Source organism: Erinaceus europaeus, chromosome 10, assembly GCF_950295315.1.
Source record: "Erinaceus europaeus chromosome 10, mEriEur2.1, whole genome shotgun sequence".
NCBI lineage: Eukaryota > Metazoa > Chordata > Mammalia > Eulipotyphla > Erinaceidae > Erinaceus > Erinaceus europaeus.
The window spans coordinates 118,609,569-118,627,559 of record NC_080171.1 but is presented as its reverse complement, the minus strand read 5'-3'; the positions used below and the strand labels follow the sequence as shown (position 1 = coordinate 118,627,559).

Sequence of the window (17,991 nt, the reverse complement as noted above, 5' to 3'; positions counted from 1 at the left end):
CGCAGCGGGTTAAGCGCAGGTGGCGCAAAGCGCAAAGACCGGCATATGAATCCCGGTTCAAGCCCCTGGCTCCCCATCTGCAGAGGGTTAAGCGCAGCAGGTTAAGCGCAGGTGGTGCAAAGCACAAGGTCCGGTGTTAAGGATCCCGGTTCGAGCCGCCGGCTCCCCACCTGCAGGGGAGTCGCTTCACAGGCGGTGAAGCAGGTCTGCAGGTGTCTATCTTTTTCTCCCCCTCTCTGTCTTCCCCTCCTCTCTCCATTTCTCTCTGTCCTATCAACAACTACTACAACAATAAAATAATAAGAGCAACAAAATGGAATAAGTAAATAAATATATTTTAAAAATAATAAAAGCTGACCAGCTTGGCTTAAGAGAGTGTTTGTGTATCATCAAAAAGATGCAGAGAGAGTGGCATGATAAAATGTTGTATATATGTTAAGTTTTTTCTTAACATATATAACATAGAAAAAATTTAACATATATACTTACAGTGGGGTTGGGAGGGTGGGGGGAGTGGGACACAGATTTTTGGTGATGGGAATGGTGTAAAAAAAGAAAAAGCAAAGAATATTCACGGTGAATATACTTAAGAAAATTTTAAATTTAATTTTTTGCAAGTGTAAGCTAATATGCATGACTGTGTAACAAGAAACAGAAAGGAAAGGAGGGACATCTCTAGGAGCTAATATGACAAGCAACTTTCATTATAATGGTTTGTAATTTTTAATTTTAATCCCCAGCCAAGCATGTAATCACTTGTTGGAATCAAAGAGCACAAAGCTACAATAAAAATCAACCCAGATTTAAATAAATCAGCTACACCACCCAAGTTTGAGCTCGGCCCCCAGCTCACTGAGGGAAGCCTTGGTGCTGTAGCATCTTTCTCTTTGCATCTCTGTCTCTGTCTCTGTCTACCTGAAAAAGTTGACCTGGACAGGCGAATGGCAGGTGATGACCCAAAAATGAATGAATGAAGAAATAAATGAAGAAGTGAATGAACAAGCTACCCAGTGTAGGTCTCATTTGGTCCATAAGCGTGAGTAAATACTGAATTTGGGAAGTTTCGAGGCTTTTGAGAATACCATAAATATCTCAAGAGCCCTTGATGACCTCCCTTTGTAAATAATTGCTGGTTGAAATAGCATTTTCTCCCCGCGGGGTCTGCATACCTCCTTGTGGTTAGCTGGCCCTCCTGCAGAGCCTGGGCCCTGAGCCTGGGCAAAGCCTGCTTGAATGTGAGGATCAACAACCCCATTCCTTGCAGAAGGAGTTACAAGGGCCTTCAGGATTTGAAGCAGAACAAAACAAAGCAAGACTGTTCACAAATTGTTCTACATTTCTTTGATCTAAAATAGGAGAAGAGGGCTTGGACAGTAACCCATTTTCATGGACTGCTCTGCTCTTGAGTGCTGCTGAGATTCAAGGCACACACACACACACACACACACACACACACACACACACACTGAAGAAAACTTCAGTGTTCAGTGTTATGATATCTCTCTCTTTAAAATCTATTTATTTATTTATTTACTATTGTATAGGATAGAGGCAGAGAGAAATTGAGAAAGGAGGGGGAGATAGGGAAAGAGAGACACCTGCAGACCTACTTTACCACCTGTGAAGCTTTCCCCCTGCAGGTGGGGACCAGAAGGAGGATTATGGAAGATTACAGAGAGCAGGATGGGGAGCCCAAGGGAGCTTGCTGTCTGTAGTGGTACAAGCTGATGACTTGGTTGAAGGTGAAATATACTGATACCCACTCAGGGGATTTGTGGAAAGGATTTGTGATAACAGAAATCCTTTACCATTTACCATTTACCATTTACCTTTACCATTTCCTCAATAAACTGATACTGGAATTGGGAGGGGAAAAATGAGGAGGAGGAGGAGAAGGAGAAGAGGAAGAAGAAGAATGGGGAGGTGGGGCAGTAGCACAGCAGGTTAAGCGCACAAGGCACAAGGCGCAAGGACTGGCTCAAGGATCCTGGTTCGAGCCCCTGGGTCCCCACCTACAAGAGGGGTCACTTCCCAGGTGGGTGAAGCAGGTCTGCAGGTGTCTGTCTTTCTCTCCTCCTCTATGTCTTCCCCTCCTCTCTCCATTTCTCTCTGTCCTATCCAACAACAATGATAAACAAGGGCAACAAAAGGGGGGAAATGGCCTTCAGGAGCAGTGGATTTGTAGTGCAGGCACCGAGCAAGCCTAGCGGTAACCCTGGAGGCAAAAAAAAAAAAAAAAAAAAAAAAAAAAGAATAATAAGGACCAGGCAGTAGTTCACCTGTCTGAGTACACGTTACCATGTGCAAGGATTGAGGTTCAAGCCCGGGGTCCCCACATGTAAGGGGAAGCTTCACAAGTGGTGAAGCAGCATTGCAGGTAAGTTTCTCTTCCTTCCTCTTTATCTTACTCAACCCTCTTAATTTCTCTTTGTCCAGTAAGTAAGAAGAAAAAAAAGGAAAATAAAATGAAAAAAGAAGGAGGAGGAGGAGGAGGAAAAAAAGGCCACCAGGGGTGGTGGATTTGTTTGCAAGCACCAAGCCCTAATGATAATCCTGATGGCATATATATATATATATATATATATATATATATATATATATATATATATATATATATATATACAATGTTGGTAATATTAATAATAATCTCCTTCCTACTAAATAAATAAAATATTAAGATGAGATGCTTGATATCAAAAAGAGAGGAAAGATACCAAGCATCTTTTCTTAATATTCTATTTATTTATTTACTTACTAGATAGAGACAGAGAGAAACTGAGATGAAAGGGGGAGATGGAGAGAGAAAGAAGAGACACCTTCAGCACAGCTTCACCACTAGCAAAGCCTCCTCCTGCAGGAGAGGGCTGGGACTTGAACCTAGGTCCTGGTGCATGGTGACATGTGCACTCAACAGTGTCACCACCCCGCCTCCCAAGCATCTTTTTAAAATGATTCATTCATTCATTCATGATAGTGAGAAAGGAGAAAAAGAGCCATAGTCACCTCCTCTCTATTCCTAATGTAAACCAGGAAGCCAGGCAGTTAGCTAATGGAGCATCAGATTTTACTGAGCCGATGAATCAAGTCTGGAAACCTCAAGTCTTAGAGATCCATGATTCAATAGGTCAGAAAGAGATCGCGAAAATCATTTCAAACAAATTCTCCCATCGCTCTGAAATAACAAAGTGTCCAGTGCCGGCTGGGCTGTTCAGCAACTCAGTGCCTCGGTCCTGCATCCTTCCAAGAGGCCACTAAGAACAACCTGGGGGTGGGGTGGGGGTGGCTGCGAAGCTTCTCTGCTCTGTGACTGCATGCACCTGCTAAACCTTAAATCTGAACGAGCCGCCCAGGAAGACCCTCGGGAGGGAAGCCGACAAAGGCTTTAGAGGTGGGGGCGGGAGGAGCGGAGAGGGCAGCGCCTGGGTTCCAGGGTGGGCGCGCTCAGAGCAGGGGCGTGGTCGGGGCCTTGTGTGGGCGGGGCTTGGTGAGGATGTGGGCGTGGTCTGAGGGCGCCTGAGCCAATCCGCGCCGGAGACGGGCTGCGTGGGCGTGGCTGCCAGAGCGCCGGGGCGGGGAGGGAGGGAGAGGCGCCTCCTGGCGGGAGCTGGCCGCAGCCGGGACCGGGCGAGGGTGGAGGGTGGAGGGTGGAGGGGAAAGGGGGAACCGTGGAGCCGGGAGCCGGGGGCCGGGAGGAGGCAGCGGCGGGCCTGTCTCTTTAAGGTGCCGGAGGCTCGCGGGCGGTGCGCGCAGAAGAGGCGCAGAGCGCGGCCTGCCTTCCCCGCCAGCTCCGCGGCGCCCGGGGCTCGGCTGACCCGCGGAGGGACCCCGCACGGTGAGCGGGCGGGAGCTCGGGACTCCGGGGGCCGAGGCTGCTGCGGGCTTCTCTGGGCCCCGGCGGCGGCGGTGGAGGGGTGAGGGGTGGAGGGGGTGCCGAGCTCCTGGCAGAAGGCCCTGGGTCCCCACCTGTGCGCGGAGGACAAAGCGGGGCGCACCGGGCTTGCGGGCCTGCACCTCCGGGGCCGGGCGGGGGCCGGGCGGGGGCCGGGCGGGGGCCGGGCGGGGGCCGGGCGGGGGCCGGGCGGGGGCCGGGCGGGGGCCGGGCGGGGGCCGGGCGGGGGCCGGGCGGGGGCCGGGCGGGGGCCGCGAGCCTCCCCTGCAGGGGCTGGAAGCCGCCGCACAAAGGCCGCTGTCAGTGCGCACCCCGGGCACGGGCATCGGAAACTGCTCCGTGCGCTTTGTTCCCAGCTCCCTAGGGAATCAAGAAAAGCGAGCCCCTGGAAATCATGCCCCCCCCCTTTTTTTTTAAACCTGATTTATACTTGCCCTTCATTATTAGTATGCCTCCTTCCCCCAGTAAGATTTAGGGAGGAGAGGGATCACTTATAAACTCTTCTGAAAACAATTGGCAAGAGAAGGGGGGGGGGGTGCCGAGAGGTGGTGTCCTAGTTTTAATGCTGGCACGATGAAAACTGGAAAATCATTTTTCAGAAAGCTTTCTTCGACTTCTACCCGATGTGTTTGTGTTCTGCTGACTCCAGAAGTCATCCAACTACGTTGGTGTTGTTTAATACGTTTAGAAAATTGGGGTACTAACGGTCTTTAAGGAATCCTCATCTGTGGGCCTCAGTAGTCACAAGCGCTTTCTCTTTTAAAATTAAAATCAACTCATTTAGAAAGCTCATTATTTTTTTCACCTTAATGCTTTTGTTTTATTGTACTTAGCAATAGTTAGAATGAACGCTTACTGTAACCATAGTCCTCATAAACCCTGCCAGAGTTTAACATCCTTAGTCATTTATTTTAATTGATTTAACATCCTTAGTCATTTGTTTTAATTGATTCTATTTTTGGTGTGTGTTTTCATCTACATTTACTTATTTTTTTCAAAGTTTAATAACTGTTGGTTGTTTAATTTACTGTCAGGATTTTTGCTGGTCTTCTTTTTGTATTCTAGTATCTTAATAACTTTGAAGATTCTGTGGCACCAGTAGAACTGGCAAAACAATCTTCACTTTTTAATAAATTACCCAGTGTTCTTAATGCAATTAATAATTTACTATCCTCTTTGTTCTTTGCTAAATTATTTAAGGAATGGGTTGCCAACTCGTTTATTTGAACTGTTCCTTTGTGGCTCTTATGTTGAGGCAAAATGAGATAGTCATAGTAGTCATTAGAAATTGTCCACTTAAAATTCTATTTTAATTCTAAGGACTAAAATATTATTCAGTGTTTTAAGTTATAATGAAGTATTGGTGATTTTTATTTTGGCTTCAAGTTGAATAATGCAGTAGTGGCGCAGTATGGAAGCCATCTACTTGATATATTTGCAAATTGTTGAGGGTTTGTATGTACTATAACATTATCATGTAACCTGTTTGGTTTATGTAAAGTCAATATAGGCATTCACTTTTAACTTTCATAGTGAAAATTCAGTATACTAGATCTTTGATGATAGTTAACAAGGCACATCATATCATACTTTATGCTTTCTTGGTGTTTGTCCTATATATGTGTGCATATACACTTATTTAAAGATGAACTTGTTAATGAGAGAACCAACCAGAGCGGCACTCCGGCATACATGGTGCCAGCAATTAAACCCGAGACCTCATGCCTGAGCCCAGCACTACCTGTTGCAGTATCTCCTGAGCCATGTTTTTTTTTTTTTTCTTCTTCTTCTTGGTTTTTAATCTTTCACTGAGAATGATCTTTAAACACTGACTCAAAACTTTTTTTTTTTTTGCCTCCAGGGTTATTGCTGGGGCTCGATACCTGTACCATGAATCCACTGCTCCTGGAGGCCATTTTTCCCCCCTTGTGTTCCCTTGTTGTTGTAACCTTATGGTTACTATTGTTGTTGTTGATGTCGTTCGTTGCTGGATAGGACAGAGAGAAACGGAGAGAGGAGGGGAAGACAGAGGGGGAGAGAAAGACAGACACCTGCAGACCTGCTTCACCGCCTGTGCAGCGACCCCCCTGTAGGTGGGGAGCCGGGGGTTTGATCCTTATGCTGGTCCTTTGCGCCGTTCCACGTGCACCCAAGCTGTTGGTTTACCGCCCGGCCCCCAGTTTTCTTTTTCCCCCATTTCTGTATTTATTTTTACTCTGCATTACCTTTACATTAAACTGCTTGCAAAAACAGACAGGTTCATTGAAGTGTTTTTTTTTTTTTTCCATCTATTTGTTTAGCTTCCTGGAAGTCACTTCTTTGAAGAAACATGAAGTCATACTCTGTGGTTCTGCTTACCATTGGCATCCTGGTGGTCCTGACATGGTTGCCTGCGTCCCTGGCTTGTAACAAAGCGCTCTGTGCTAGCGATGTGAGCAAATGCCTCATCCAGGTAGGACGAAGATCCTTTTTTAATTCCAACTAAAATATATCACAGCGTATGCAGAGAGCACCTGCATGTAGAGGCAGGGTGTGTATGTAAGAGCGAGCGAGTGGTAATTGTCTGTAATAGTGTGTATTTAATACTGAGTAGCAGGTCAGGGCCTTAGGATGCGCTGCGTCGGAATGTCTGTCCCTCTTTCATACGAGCAAGATCAGATTCAAAACGTTCACGACTGAAAATCTTCTCCTCTATCAACATATCCTCATCCGTTGATGAGGACTTTCACTAGATGAAAGTCTAGTGAAAAGGGACCACAGGGTCCCTTTGTGTGATTCATTTTGTATACCAGAGATTTGATTGCTGTATCTAGAAACAACACAAGTCAGTCAAATACAGTATAGTCTCAGTAGATAAAGTGTTACCTTTCAATTCAATGTGACAAGTTTCCCCCAACATATCAACTTAATGCACTAAGCATTTATTCTTTCCACCGAGGGCCCTTGTTAAATACATTTTTGTAACACTGTGAATACATTTGGTAACATTGATGTATATTGTGTAAGTTCCAGATACACAGCGTTGTTTGATAATCTGTACATAGTATATGGTGACCACCACTGTAAGTCTGGTTTCCGTCCACCACCACGCAGTTGGCCCCTTTATCTGATCCCCCTATACTCACGGCTCCTGCTCCTCTGGTAACTACTAATCTTCTATCTGAATCTAAGGGTTTGTTTGTTAGGGTTGGAACTCTAGGTATTTCTGGTCCAGAGTCTCTCACGAAGTTGCCGACAAGTTGTTGACTTGGGCTAAAGAATCTGTTTCTAAGCTACTTGACCATTAACTTTCCTTTGATTGTAAAGGGCAGGGTGTGAGTTCTACAAGGTAAACTGTTTTTTGTTTGTTTGTTTGTTTACCTCCAAGGTTTTTGCTGGGGCTTGGTGCCTGCACTATGAATCCACTGTTCCTGGTGGCCATTTTTTCCTTTTTTTTTTTTTTAATATTTATTCCCTTTTGTTGCCCTTGTTTTATTGTTATAGTTATTATTGATGTCATGGTTGTTGGATAGGACAGAGAGAAATGGAGAGAGGAGGGGAAGACAGAGAGAGGGAGAGAAAGACAGACACCTGCAGACCTGCTTCACATCCTGTGAAGTGACTCCCCTGCAGGTGGGGAGCTGGGGGCTTGAACCGAGATTCTTAACGCTGGACCTTGTGCTTTGCACCACCTGTGCTTAACATTTTTCCCATTTTTGTTGGATAAGATAGAAGTTGAGAGGGGAAGAGTGAGATAAAGACTTATGCAGAACCTGCTTCACCACTTGTGAAGCAGACCCCTACGGGTGGGGAACCAGGGACTCCAACCAGGATCCTTGCACCTGTCCTTGTGCTTTGTACTGTGTGCACTTAACCTGCTGTGTCACTGCCTCGCCCTCCAGGGTCAACTATCTCCAGGCCTTCAATCACAGTGGATGTTGCTACTGCTGTCATTGGAGGTTAAATAATTTGGCCCAGGTTTCATATATACTGTCTGTGAAATGTGGTCTGTTTGATTTCAGAGCTTATGGCTTTTCCACTAAATATACTATCTTTTTTTTTTCTTCCTCCTCCAGGGTTATTGCTGGGCTCGGTGCCTGCACCATGAATCCACCGCTCCTGGAGGCCATTTTTTTTTCCTCCTTTTGTTGCCCTTGTTGTAGCTTCGTTGTGGTTATTATTATTGCCCTTGTTGACGCAATTCTTTGTTGGATAGGACAGAGTGAAATGGAGAGAGGAGGGGAAGACAGAGAAGGGGAGAGAAAGACAGACACCTGCAGACCTGCTTCACCGCCTGTGAAGCGACCCCCCTGCAGGTGGGGAGCCGGGGGCTCGAACCGGGATCCTTACGCCGGTCCCTGGGCTTTGCGCCACATGCGCTTAACCCACTGCGCCACCACCCGACCCCCAATATACTATTTTTTAAAAAATATTTTATTTATTTATCAATGAGAGGGATAGGAAGAGAGAGAGAAAAGGAACCAGACATCACTCTGGTGCATGTGCAGCTGGGGATCAAACTCCAGACCTCATGCTTGAGAGTCCAGTGCTTTCTCCACTGCGCCACCTCCTGGACCACCTAAATATACTATTTTTTAAATTCTCTATGAAGTTGTGTTAATTAGTGATGGACCTCGTGTAGCAGTTCTTTTTTTTTTTAATATTTATTTATTTTCCCTTTTGTTGTTTTATTGTTGTAGTTATTATTCTTGTTGTTATTGATGTTATCGTTGTTAGATAGGACAGAAAGAAATGGAGAGGGGAGGAGAAGACAGAGAGGGAGAGAAAGACAGACACCTGCAGACCTGCTTCACTGCTTGTGAAGCGACTCCCCTGCAGGTGGGGAGCTGGGGGCTCAAACCTGGATCCTTAACTCCGGTTCTTGCGCTTGGTGCCATGTGCACTTAACCCGCTGCACTACCGCCCGACTCCCTCGTTTAGCAGTTCTGAACCTCATGTTTTATGTAGCAGTTCTTTCTGTTTCTATCCTGTTTTACATTTTTAGAAGAAAATCATATATAGACATAACAGTATATAGTTTTTTTAAAATATTTTTTATTGTAGTTATTACTGTTGTTGGATAGGATAGAGAGAAATGGAGAGAGGAGGGGAAGACAGAGAGGGGCAGAGGAAGATAGACACCTGTAGACTTGCTTCACCGCCTGTGAAGCGACTCCCCTGCAGGTGGGGAGCCGGGGGCTCGAACTGGGATCCTTAAGCCTGTCCTTGTGCTTTGCGCCACATGCACTTAACCCCCTGCGCTACCACCGGACTCCCAATAGTATATAGTTTTAGCTTTGTTCCTTTTGTGTGGCCTTCTTTATTACCCTCCGTCCTAGGTGTTAGCTTTTGGCTAAGAAATTCAGTAACGGCATATTTTAGAATAACAGAATCAACATAGAACCGTGTCTATGTTAATCAGCGGCTTTTTGACTACAGTATTGTAGTCCACCGTACACACTAGGAATGATGATTGTTGTGGAACATAGGCCCTTTGTGCTTGTTTGTGCCATTCAGGGCCCCCTCACCAACCACTGACATTCTAGGAAGGGTGACCTTATTGTGGAGTGTAGTTTGCTATAAACTCACACTCTATTCACCTTTACTTGGATTTCAAACCAAAAATTTTGATTAGAGAAGTTTACTAATACCATCAGGACCCAGAGAGAGAAGATGAAAAAAGGAAGGACATTTAAAAAAATTTTAAATATTTATTTATTCCCTTTTGTTGCCCTTGTTTCAGTGTTGTAGTTATTGTTGATATTGTTGTTGGATAGAACAGAGAGAAATGGAGAGAGGAGGGGAAGACAGAGAGGGGGAGGGGGAGAGGAAGACAGACACCAGCAGACCTGCTTCACTGCCTGTGGAGCGACTCCCCTGCAGGTGGGGACCCGGGGGCTCGAACTGGGATCCTTATGCTGGTCCTTGCGCTTTGTGCCACCTGCGCTTAACCCGCCGCGCTACCGCCCGACTTCCAGCTTACCCCTTTTTTATGTGGTGCTGTTGTGTGATGGCTGGAGACTCCAACCTGGGCCTAAGCACGTGTGTGTAGTTACCTGGTAAACTGTTTCCTGAGTCTTTTGTACGTTTCTTCAGGTCTGTTAAAAACTATCGTGTACTGTCTTGTCATTATTACTTTCCTGAATTGGTTCCACTATGTCTTTGATTTCATATCTTGGGGTTTGTTTTGCTTTTTTTTTTCATTTATTCTGCTGGAGTTTTCACTGGGCTTCACACCTGCATGATTCCACTGCCCATGGGAAACTTATTTATTATTTTAGCTAGAGGGTGAGAGACAGAGATGGAGAGAGACAGAGAGAAGAGACACTGGGGCTGGGGAGATCACATAATGGTTATGCAAAAGCCTTTCATGTCTGAGGCACCAAAGGTCCCAGGTTCAACCCCCACCATAAGCCAGAGCTGAGAAGTGTTTAACCCTGGGGCTCCGATGCCTCAGGCCCTAAGGGGTCTTTCCGGTTCCTTGCAGTCCCCAGATTGTACCCTTGTTTGTGTCCCCAGCCTTCTGGGGCATCTGCCCCTGCAAGGAGTGAGGTGCAGGCCTGCGTGCCTGGCCCTGCCCCAGCTGCCTCAGCCAACACTCACAGAAGTTTAAGGAAAGATATTACTTCCCTCTTGGAGGGAATTTAGATTTCTTTTTTTTTTTTTTTTTTCCGTTGTGGTTTTCGTTTGCCATGAACATCTGTAATGTTGAAGTGAGGCACGATGTGGATGTGGGTAAATGAGAACATTTGTTTATGTTGAACCATCTGTACACTCATGAAATAGCTAAATATATAAAAAAAAGTTTTTTTCTCTGAAGCTCGTGGCTCTATAAATATTTTTCACCAGCATGGTCGCAAGGCAGCACCCTCATTCCTGCCACTCCCACACGTTGCTATGTATAAGGGTGGTCCCCTTACAAATATTTACTTTGTGCTTCTGGCAGGAAAGAAACCTAACTTTAAACTTCAAGAAAGTTAAATTATCATCTAGGTGTGCTCCTTTGCTCATGGACGAGTGGTTTAGTCGTTCTATTTTAGGGAAAAAGGGAGCATTGGTCATAAAGAATTTGGCATTTATTAAGATCTCGGGCCTGTGAGACTGCTCACCAGGTAAAGTACCTGCCTTGCCACATGCCAGGTATCACCTGCAAGGTATCAAGACAACAGGGAAAGCTCTGCTCCCATGCTCTCTCTCCCTCTCTCTTGCCTCTCTCTGAATGAAAATGTCCTGGAGCAGTGAAATCACTGTGAATCATTGTGAGGCCCTGGCTCCACATATCAGAAAATAACAAACGAGTTTATAAAATGTATTTTTGTTTTAAGTTGATAACTTCTATTAAATAAAAATAAATTGGAAAAAGGTAACTTCTTTTTTCCTCAACGAGTATTAACTAAATTTCAAATTAGTCTCCCGCTACAGTTCTTTTGGCTTGTAACTACAACAGTAATATTTTACTTGTTGATACAGTGTTTGTTTTCCACTCTTATAAACATTAGCTTCCCCCCCACATCATTTTTTCTTTTTCATCTTTTTTCCTGCTGTTATAAATTGTGACTAACTCGTGGTCCGGGAGGTGGCGCAGTCGCTAAGGCACTAGAATCTCAAGCATGAGGTCCTGAGTTCAATCCCCGGCAGCACATGTACCAGAGTGATGTCTGGTTCTTTCTCTCTCTCTCCTGTCCTTCTCATTAATAAATAAATAAAAAATTTTAAAAAATTGTGACTAACTCATGACCTGTTTTGCTTCAGTTAATGTCTTATGAAAATCTTTGAAATTGTTGCATTGAACTAAAGAATTAGGCTTCATGGGAGTCGGGCGGTAGCGCAGCGGGTTAAGCGCAGGTGGTGCAAAGCACAAGGACCGGTGTAAGGATCCAGGTTCCAGCCCCCGGCTCCCCACCTGCAGGGGAGTCGCTTCACAGGTGGTGAAGCAGGTTTGCAGGTGTCTGTCTTTCTCTCCCCCTCTCTGTCTTCCCCTCCTCTCTCTATTTCTGTCCTAACCAACAATGATGACACCAATAATGACAACAATAATAACTACAACAAGGGCGACAAAGGGAATAAATAAATATTTTTAAAAAATTTTAAATTAATGTTAAATAAAAAAATTCTGATTTGGTAGTTAGGCGGTGGCATGCTGGGTTAAGTGCACATAGTATGAAGTGCAGTGGCCCACTCAAAGACCCCCGACCCCCCACCTGCAGGGGAGTCATTTCACAAGTGGTGGAACAGCTCTGCAGGTGTGTCTGTCTCTCTCCCTCTCTCCCTCCTCTCCCCTCTCAATTTCTGTCCTAACCAATAAAATGGAAAGAAAAAAAAAAGGCCACCAGGAGCAGTGGATTCATAGTGCTGGCAATAATCTTGGAGGCAAATAAATAAATAAATAAATAAGTTCTAATTTGAGCCAGTAAAAGGGCGCCTTAGCCATGCAAGCCAGCTTGGGGGCAGGGAGCTTTGGTGCTCTGGTGTTATTTGCTTTCTATTTCTCTCTGCCTCTCTACCTGAAAGAAAGTTGGCCTGGATTGGTGAAGCTCCAGCAACGACCAAATAAAAAACAAACAAACAAAAAGCCAAATAAGCAGTAATATATATATATATATATATATATATATATATATATATATTGTTTTTTTTAACCAGAGCACTGCTCAGCTTTGGCTTATGCTGGTGCAGGGGATTGAACCTGGGACTTTGGAGCCTCAGACATGAGAGTCTGTTTGCATACCCATTATGCTATCTCCCCCTGCCCCATATATATATATATATTTTTTTTTTAATTTTTTATTAAGAAAGGATTAATGAACAAAAACATAAGGTAGGAGGAGTACAACTCCACACAATTCCCACCACCCAATCTCCATAACCCATCCCCTCCCATGGTAGCTTTCCCATTCTCTAGCCCTCTGGGAGCATAGACCCAGGGTCGTTGAGGGTTGCAGAAGGTAGAAGGTCTGGCTTCTGTAATTGCTTCCCCGCTGAACATGGGCGTTGACTGGTCGGTCCATACTCCCAGTCTGCCTCTCTCTTTCCCTAGTAAGGTGTGCCTCTGGGGAAGCTGAGCTCCAGGACACATTGGTGGGGTCTTCAATCCAGGGAAGCCTGGCCAGCATCCTGGTGGCATCTGGAACCTGGTGATTGAAAAGAGAGTTAACATATGAAGCCAAACAATTTGTTGAGCAATCATGGATCCAAAGCTTGGAATAGTGGAGAAGAAGTGTTAGGGGGATACTCACTGCAAACTCTAGTGTACTTCTGCTTTCAGGTATATATTTTGCAGTATTTTATGGATACATGTGCACATAAACTCTCTCTCACAGAAACTGGTGTATATCTAGGTTATGGGACTTTGTTAGCCATATATATATTTTTAAGCAGAGCACTGCTTAGCTCTGACTTACAGTGGTGTTGGCGATTGTACCAGGGCCATCAGTCTCAAGCATGGAGGTCGTTTGCATAACCAGCTAGCTATGCCCCAGCCTCCCAGTGCACAATAAATTAAGGAATCAGCATGTGTTTCTTTAGCTTTAAATACTTAACTCACAATCGCTGCTAAAGGCTTTTTTTTTTTTTTTTTTTAACCGGAGCACTGTTCAGCTTTGGGTTGTGGTGGTGCTAGAGTTGAACCTGGGACCTCAGAGCCTCAGGCATGAAAGTTGTTTGCTTAACCATTATGCTGTCTCCCCAGCCCACTGCTAAAGTTTTTGAGGGTAACGTTTTTCGCTGTTTCATCTGTTGAGCTATTAGATTAAAACAATGAGGATTTCATTCTTTCATTGGGATACTTGGAAGTTTTCAAATATATATAGAATAGTGATTTCTTTTTTTAATATTTATTTTATCCCCTTTTTCTGCTTTATTGTTGTAGTTATTATTGTCGTTGTTGTTGGATAGGACAGAGAAAAATGGAGAGAGGAGGGGAAGACAGAAAAACAGACACCTGCAGACCTGCTTCACCGCCTGTGAAGCGACTCCCCTGCAGGTGGGGAGCCGGGGGCTCGAACCGGGATCCTTACGCTGGTTCTTGTGCTTTGCGTCACCTGCGTTTAACCCACTATGCTACCGCCCGACTCCCGGAATAGTGATTTCTAACAGTGTATTTCTTTTAGCAGTTTTACCCAATTCTGGTTTCTGTACATTTCACTAGCATTGTTTTCTATGTTTTAAAAAGCAGGCTAATATAGAGAAGTTTAATTTTTAGCTTAAAAGTAAAAGAGTAAAAAAGTAAAAAGTCGGGCGGTACCGCAGCGGGTTAAGCGCAGGTGGCACAAAGCGCAAGGACCGGCGTAAGGATCCAAGTTCTAGCCCCCGGCTCCCCACCTGCAGGTGGGTCACTTCACAAGCAGTGAAGCAGGTCTGCTGGTGTCTGTCTTTCTCTCCCCCTCTCTGTCTTCCCCTCCTCTCTCCATTTCTCTCTGTCCTATCCAACAACGACGACATCAAGAACAATAACAATAATAACTACAACAATAAAACAAGGGCAACAAAAAGGAATAAATAAAAAATATTTTTTAAAAAGTAAAAGAGATGGTCTGGGGAAATAGCACAGTGACTATGCAAAGGGTCTCTGTGCCTTGAGGTCCCAGGTTCAATTCCCACCACCACCATAAGCAGTGCTCTGGTTAAAAAAAAAAGAAAGCGGGGGAGGCACACCTGTATAAGGACTTGAATTACATTCCGCAAGGACCCAGGTTCAAGCCCCTCTTCCCCACCTGCAGGGGGTAAGCTTCATGAGTGGTGAAGCAGGGCTGCAGGTATCTCTCTGTCTCTCTCCCACTTTATCTCCCCCTCCCCTTTCAATCTCTCTCTGTCTCTATCCAATAACAAATAAATAAGAAGTAAAATAGAGAAATGTACTTTTCAATTTGAAGAAAAATCTTCTGCACTGCTTTCTTTAATACTAACTTGCATTAAATAACAGCTTATTTTTTCAAATCAGGTTTCTTAAAAGAATATAGACATGGAGGAGCCACAAAGACCATGTGTATTAATCTTTCAAAGATGAAATAAACTATTTCCAGGTCTCCCAAAAACACTCTTTGGGATTAGGTTTTCAACTTTCTCTTTTTAGGTTTTCAGGGTTTTATTATTATTATTATTTTACAAAGATGTACTCCTGTAACTCAGGCTCTTAACAGCCTGGGCAGAGAATATGTCATCGACCTAAAAAGCTCTCTCAGAGTCCTTTGTAGTCAAAAACTGACCCCTTCTCCAGCTTCAGCCTCCTGCCGACCCCTGAGTGGCCTGCTGTCCCCGCGATCTGCCCTCTGTCAGAATGCCCTGTAGATGGACCTGTCTTTGGCGCCGTCTTTCTGTTTGCCTGTTGTCCCACACGCCGGTGCCTTATTTTGCTCTTTTGTGCCGCTGATGAGTGTAGTGCAGTCTGCTGCCCCAGACACTCGAGAACGGGCAGCTACCAGCTGCTGATGATTGTCAACAAGGTTGAGACCCCATGTACAAATGTCTCCTTGTATGGACCCAGGTTTTCTTTTCACTTGAGTCACTTGAGCGTGGAGTGCTGGCTTACAAGCCAAGCATTTTGACTTTATTATAAGTTTATTGCTTATCATATTTGGCATGATAGGCACCGGGTCTCAGTTCCTACATGCCAAATCCACCGTTCCCAGCAGCCTCTTCTTTTTTGGGTAGAAACAGAAGTCGAGGGAGTCGGGCGGTGGCGCAGCGGGTTAAGCGCAGGTGGCGCAAAGCACAATAACCAGCGTAAGGATCCCGGTTCGAGCCCCCGGCTCCCCACCTGCAGGGGTGTCGCTTTACAGGCGGTGAAGCAGGTCTGCAGGTGTCTGTCTTTCTCTCCCCCTCTCTGTCTTCCCCTCCTCTCTCCATTTCTCTCTGTCCTATCCAACAACAATAACTACAACAATAAAACAACAAGGGCAACAAAAGGGAATAAACAAATAAATGTTTAAAAAAAAGAAAGAAAGAAAGAAAAAAGAAACAGAAGTCGAGAGGGAAGCAGGATGGGGGGTGGAGGGCGAAGAAAGAGACTTGCATCACCATTTTCATCGCTTGTGAAGCTTCTCCCCTGCAGGCGGAGACTTGAACCCACGTCCTTGTGCATGGTAATGTCTTTCTCTACCAGGGCCACCACCAGGCACCACCACCCTCCTCCCCTGTTTAGTGACTGAGAAACTGAGACTTAAGTCGCACCAAGAAATTTGGTTGGTCTGGGAGGTGGCGCAGTGGATAAAGCATCGGACTCTCAGACATGAGGTCCTGAGTTTAATCCCCGGCAGCACATGTACCAGAGTGATGTCTGGTTCTTTCTCTCTCTCTCCTCCTAACTTTCTCATGAGTAAATAAATAAAATCTTAAAAAAGAAGAGAAGAAATATGCATACTAGGACTTGAAACCTCTGATATTCTAAACCCAGGCCTTTAGTTACCTACATAACTAAACAGTTTTTAATGATAGATATTTCCTTGTTTTTAACAACAGCGCTGACAATCTCTCAGATCTTGGCAACAGTGAGTGAATGAAAATATTTATCAGTAACCGAGCTTCAGAATATAAATAAAAACTCTTTCTCAAGCTAATAGTTCCCATCTCTGGCTTGAAAATGTGACACTTCATAAAGTAAATGTTAACTTTTTTTTCCCCTTTTGTTGCCCTTGTTGTTTAACATTGTTGTGGTTATTAATGTCGTTGTTGTTGGATAGGACAGAGAGAAATGGAGAGAGGAGGGGAAGACAGAGAGGAGGAGAGAAAGACAGACACCTGCAGACCTGCTTCACCGCTTGTGAAGCGACTCCCCTGCAGGTGGGGAGCCGGGGGCTCGAACTAGGATCCTTACGCAGGTGTTAACTTTTTTTTTAAAGAATTAAAAAATATATATATTCCCTTTTGTTGCCCTTGTTTTATTGTTGTAGTTTTTAATTGTTGTACTTATTATTGATGTCGTCGTTGTTGGATTGGACAGAGAGAAATGGAGAGAGGAGGGGAAGACAGAGAGGGGGAGAGAAAGACACCTGCAGACCTGCTTCACTGCCTGTGAAGTGACTCCCCTGCAGGTGGGGAGCCGGGGGCTGGAACCCAGGACCTTTACCCTGGTCTTTGTGCTTTGCACCACCTGTGCTTAACCCGCTGTGTTCTTGCCCAACTCCCAAATTTTAACTCTTAAAGCCTAGTCTTAGACAAGCAACTATATTACCTCTTTATTTTGAATAGAAGATTAAGATCGTGGTCCGGGAGGTGGCACAATGGATAAAGCATTGGACTTTGAAGCATGAGGTCCTGAGTTCAGTCCCTGGCAGCACATGTACCAGAGTGATGTCTGGTTCTCTCTTTCTCCTCCTTTCTCATTAATAAATAAAATATTTTTTAAAAGGATTAAGATCACACTAGAACCTTCTATTGAAGTGATTGTACCACTACCCTAATTTTTTTGTTTAATATTTTCCTTAATACAAAAAAAGAGGGGTTGGGTGGGTGGTAGCACAGCAGGTTTAGTGCACATGATGTAAAGTGCAAGGACCTGCGTAAGGATCCCCCTCTTCCCCACCTATAGAGGGGGTCACTTCGCAAGAGGTGAAGCAGGTCTGCAGGTGTCTGTCTTTCTCTCCCCCTCTGTCTTCCTCTCTCTATTTCTCTCTGTCCTATCCAGCAACAATGACAGCAATAACAACAATAACAATAAACAACAAGGTCAACAAAAGGAAAAAATGGCCTCCAGGAGCAGTGGATTCCTAGTGCAGATATTGAACCCCAGCAATAACCCTGGAAGCAGATATATATTTAAAATGATAGGCTCTTTTACAAAACTTTCTATCCTTCCAATTTTTCATTTTATTAGCTTTACTTTTTTAAATATTACATTCTTTTCAAAAATTTTTATTTTAAGTTTTTTAAACTTTCTTTCTTTCTTTCTTTCTTTCTTTCTTTCTTTCTTTCTTTCTTTCAAAGATAGGAGGAGAGAGAAAAAGAACCAGACATCACTCTGGTACATGTTGTGCCTGGGATTGAACTCAGGACCTCATACTTGAGAGTCCAGTGCTTTATCCACTGCACCACCTCCCAGACCACAATATATTTTTTAAATATTTATTTATTTTAACAAATTCTTTAAAATTCTTTTTTAATATTTATTCATTCTCTTGTTGTCCTTG

General features: G+C 44.5%; 1 protein-coding gene across 1 annotated transcript in view; it reads left to right on the top strand.

Annotated features, from left to right (window-relative positions):
- The first annotated feature begins 3,625 nt into the window (after positions 1-3,625).
- The window catches only part of TWSG1 (twisted gastrulation BMP signaling modulator 1), a 43,975-nt gene continuing 29,609 nt past the window's right edge, over positions 3,626-17,991 (top strand). The window contains exons 1-2 of the mRNA XM_060200672.1: positions 3,626-3,832; positions 6,190-6,341. Of these exons, the coding sequence (XP_060056655.1) occupies positions 6,219-6,341 (123 nt within the window). The 5' untranslated portion in view covers positions 3,626-3,832; positions 6,190-6,218. The remainder of the gene's footprint in view (positions 3,833-6,189; positions 6,342-17,991) is intronic.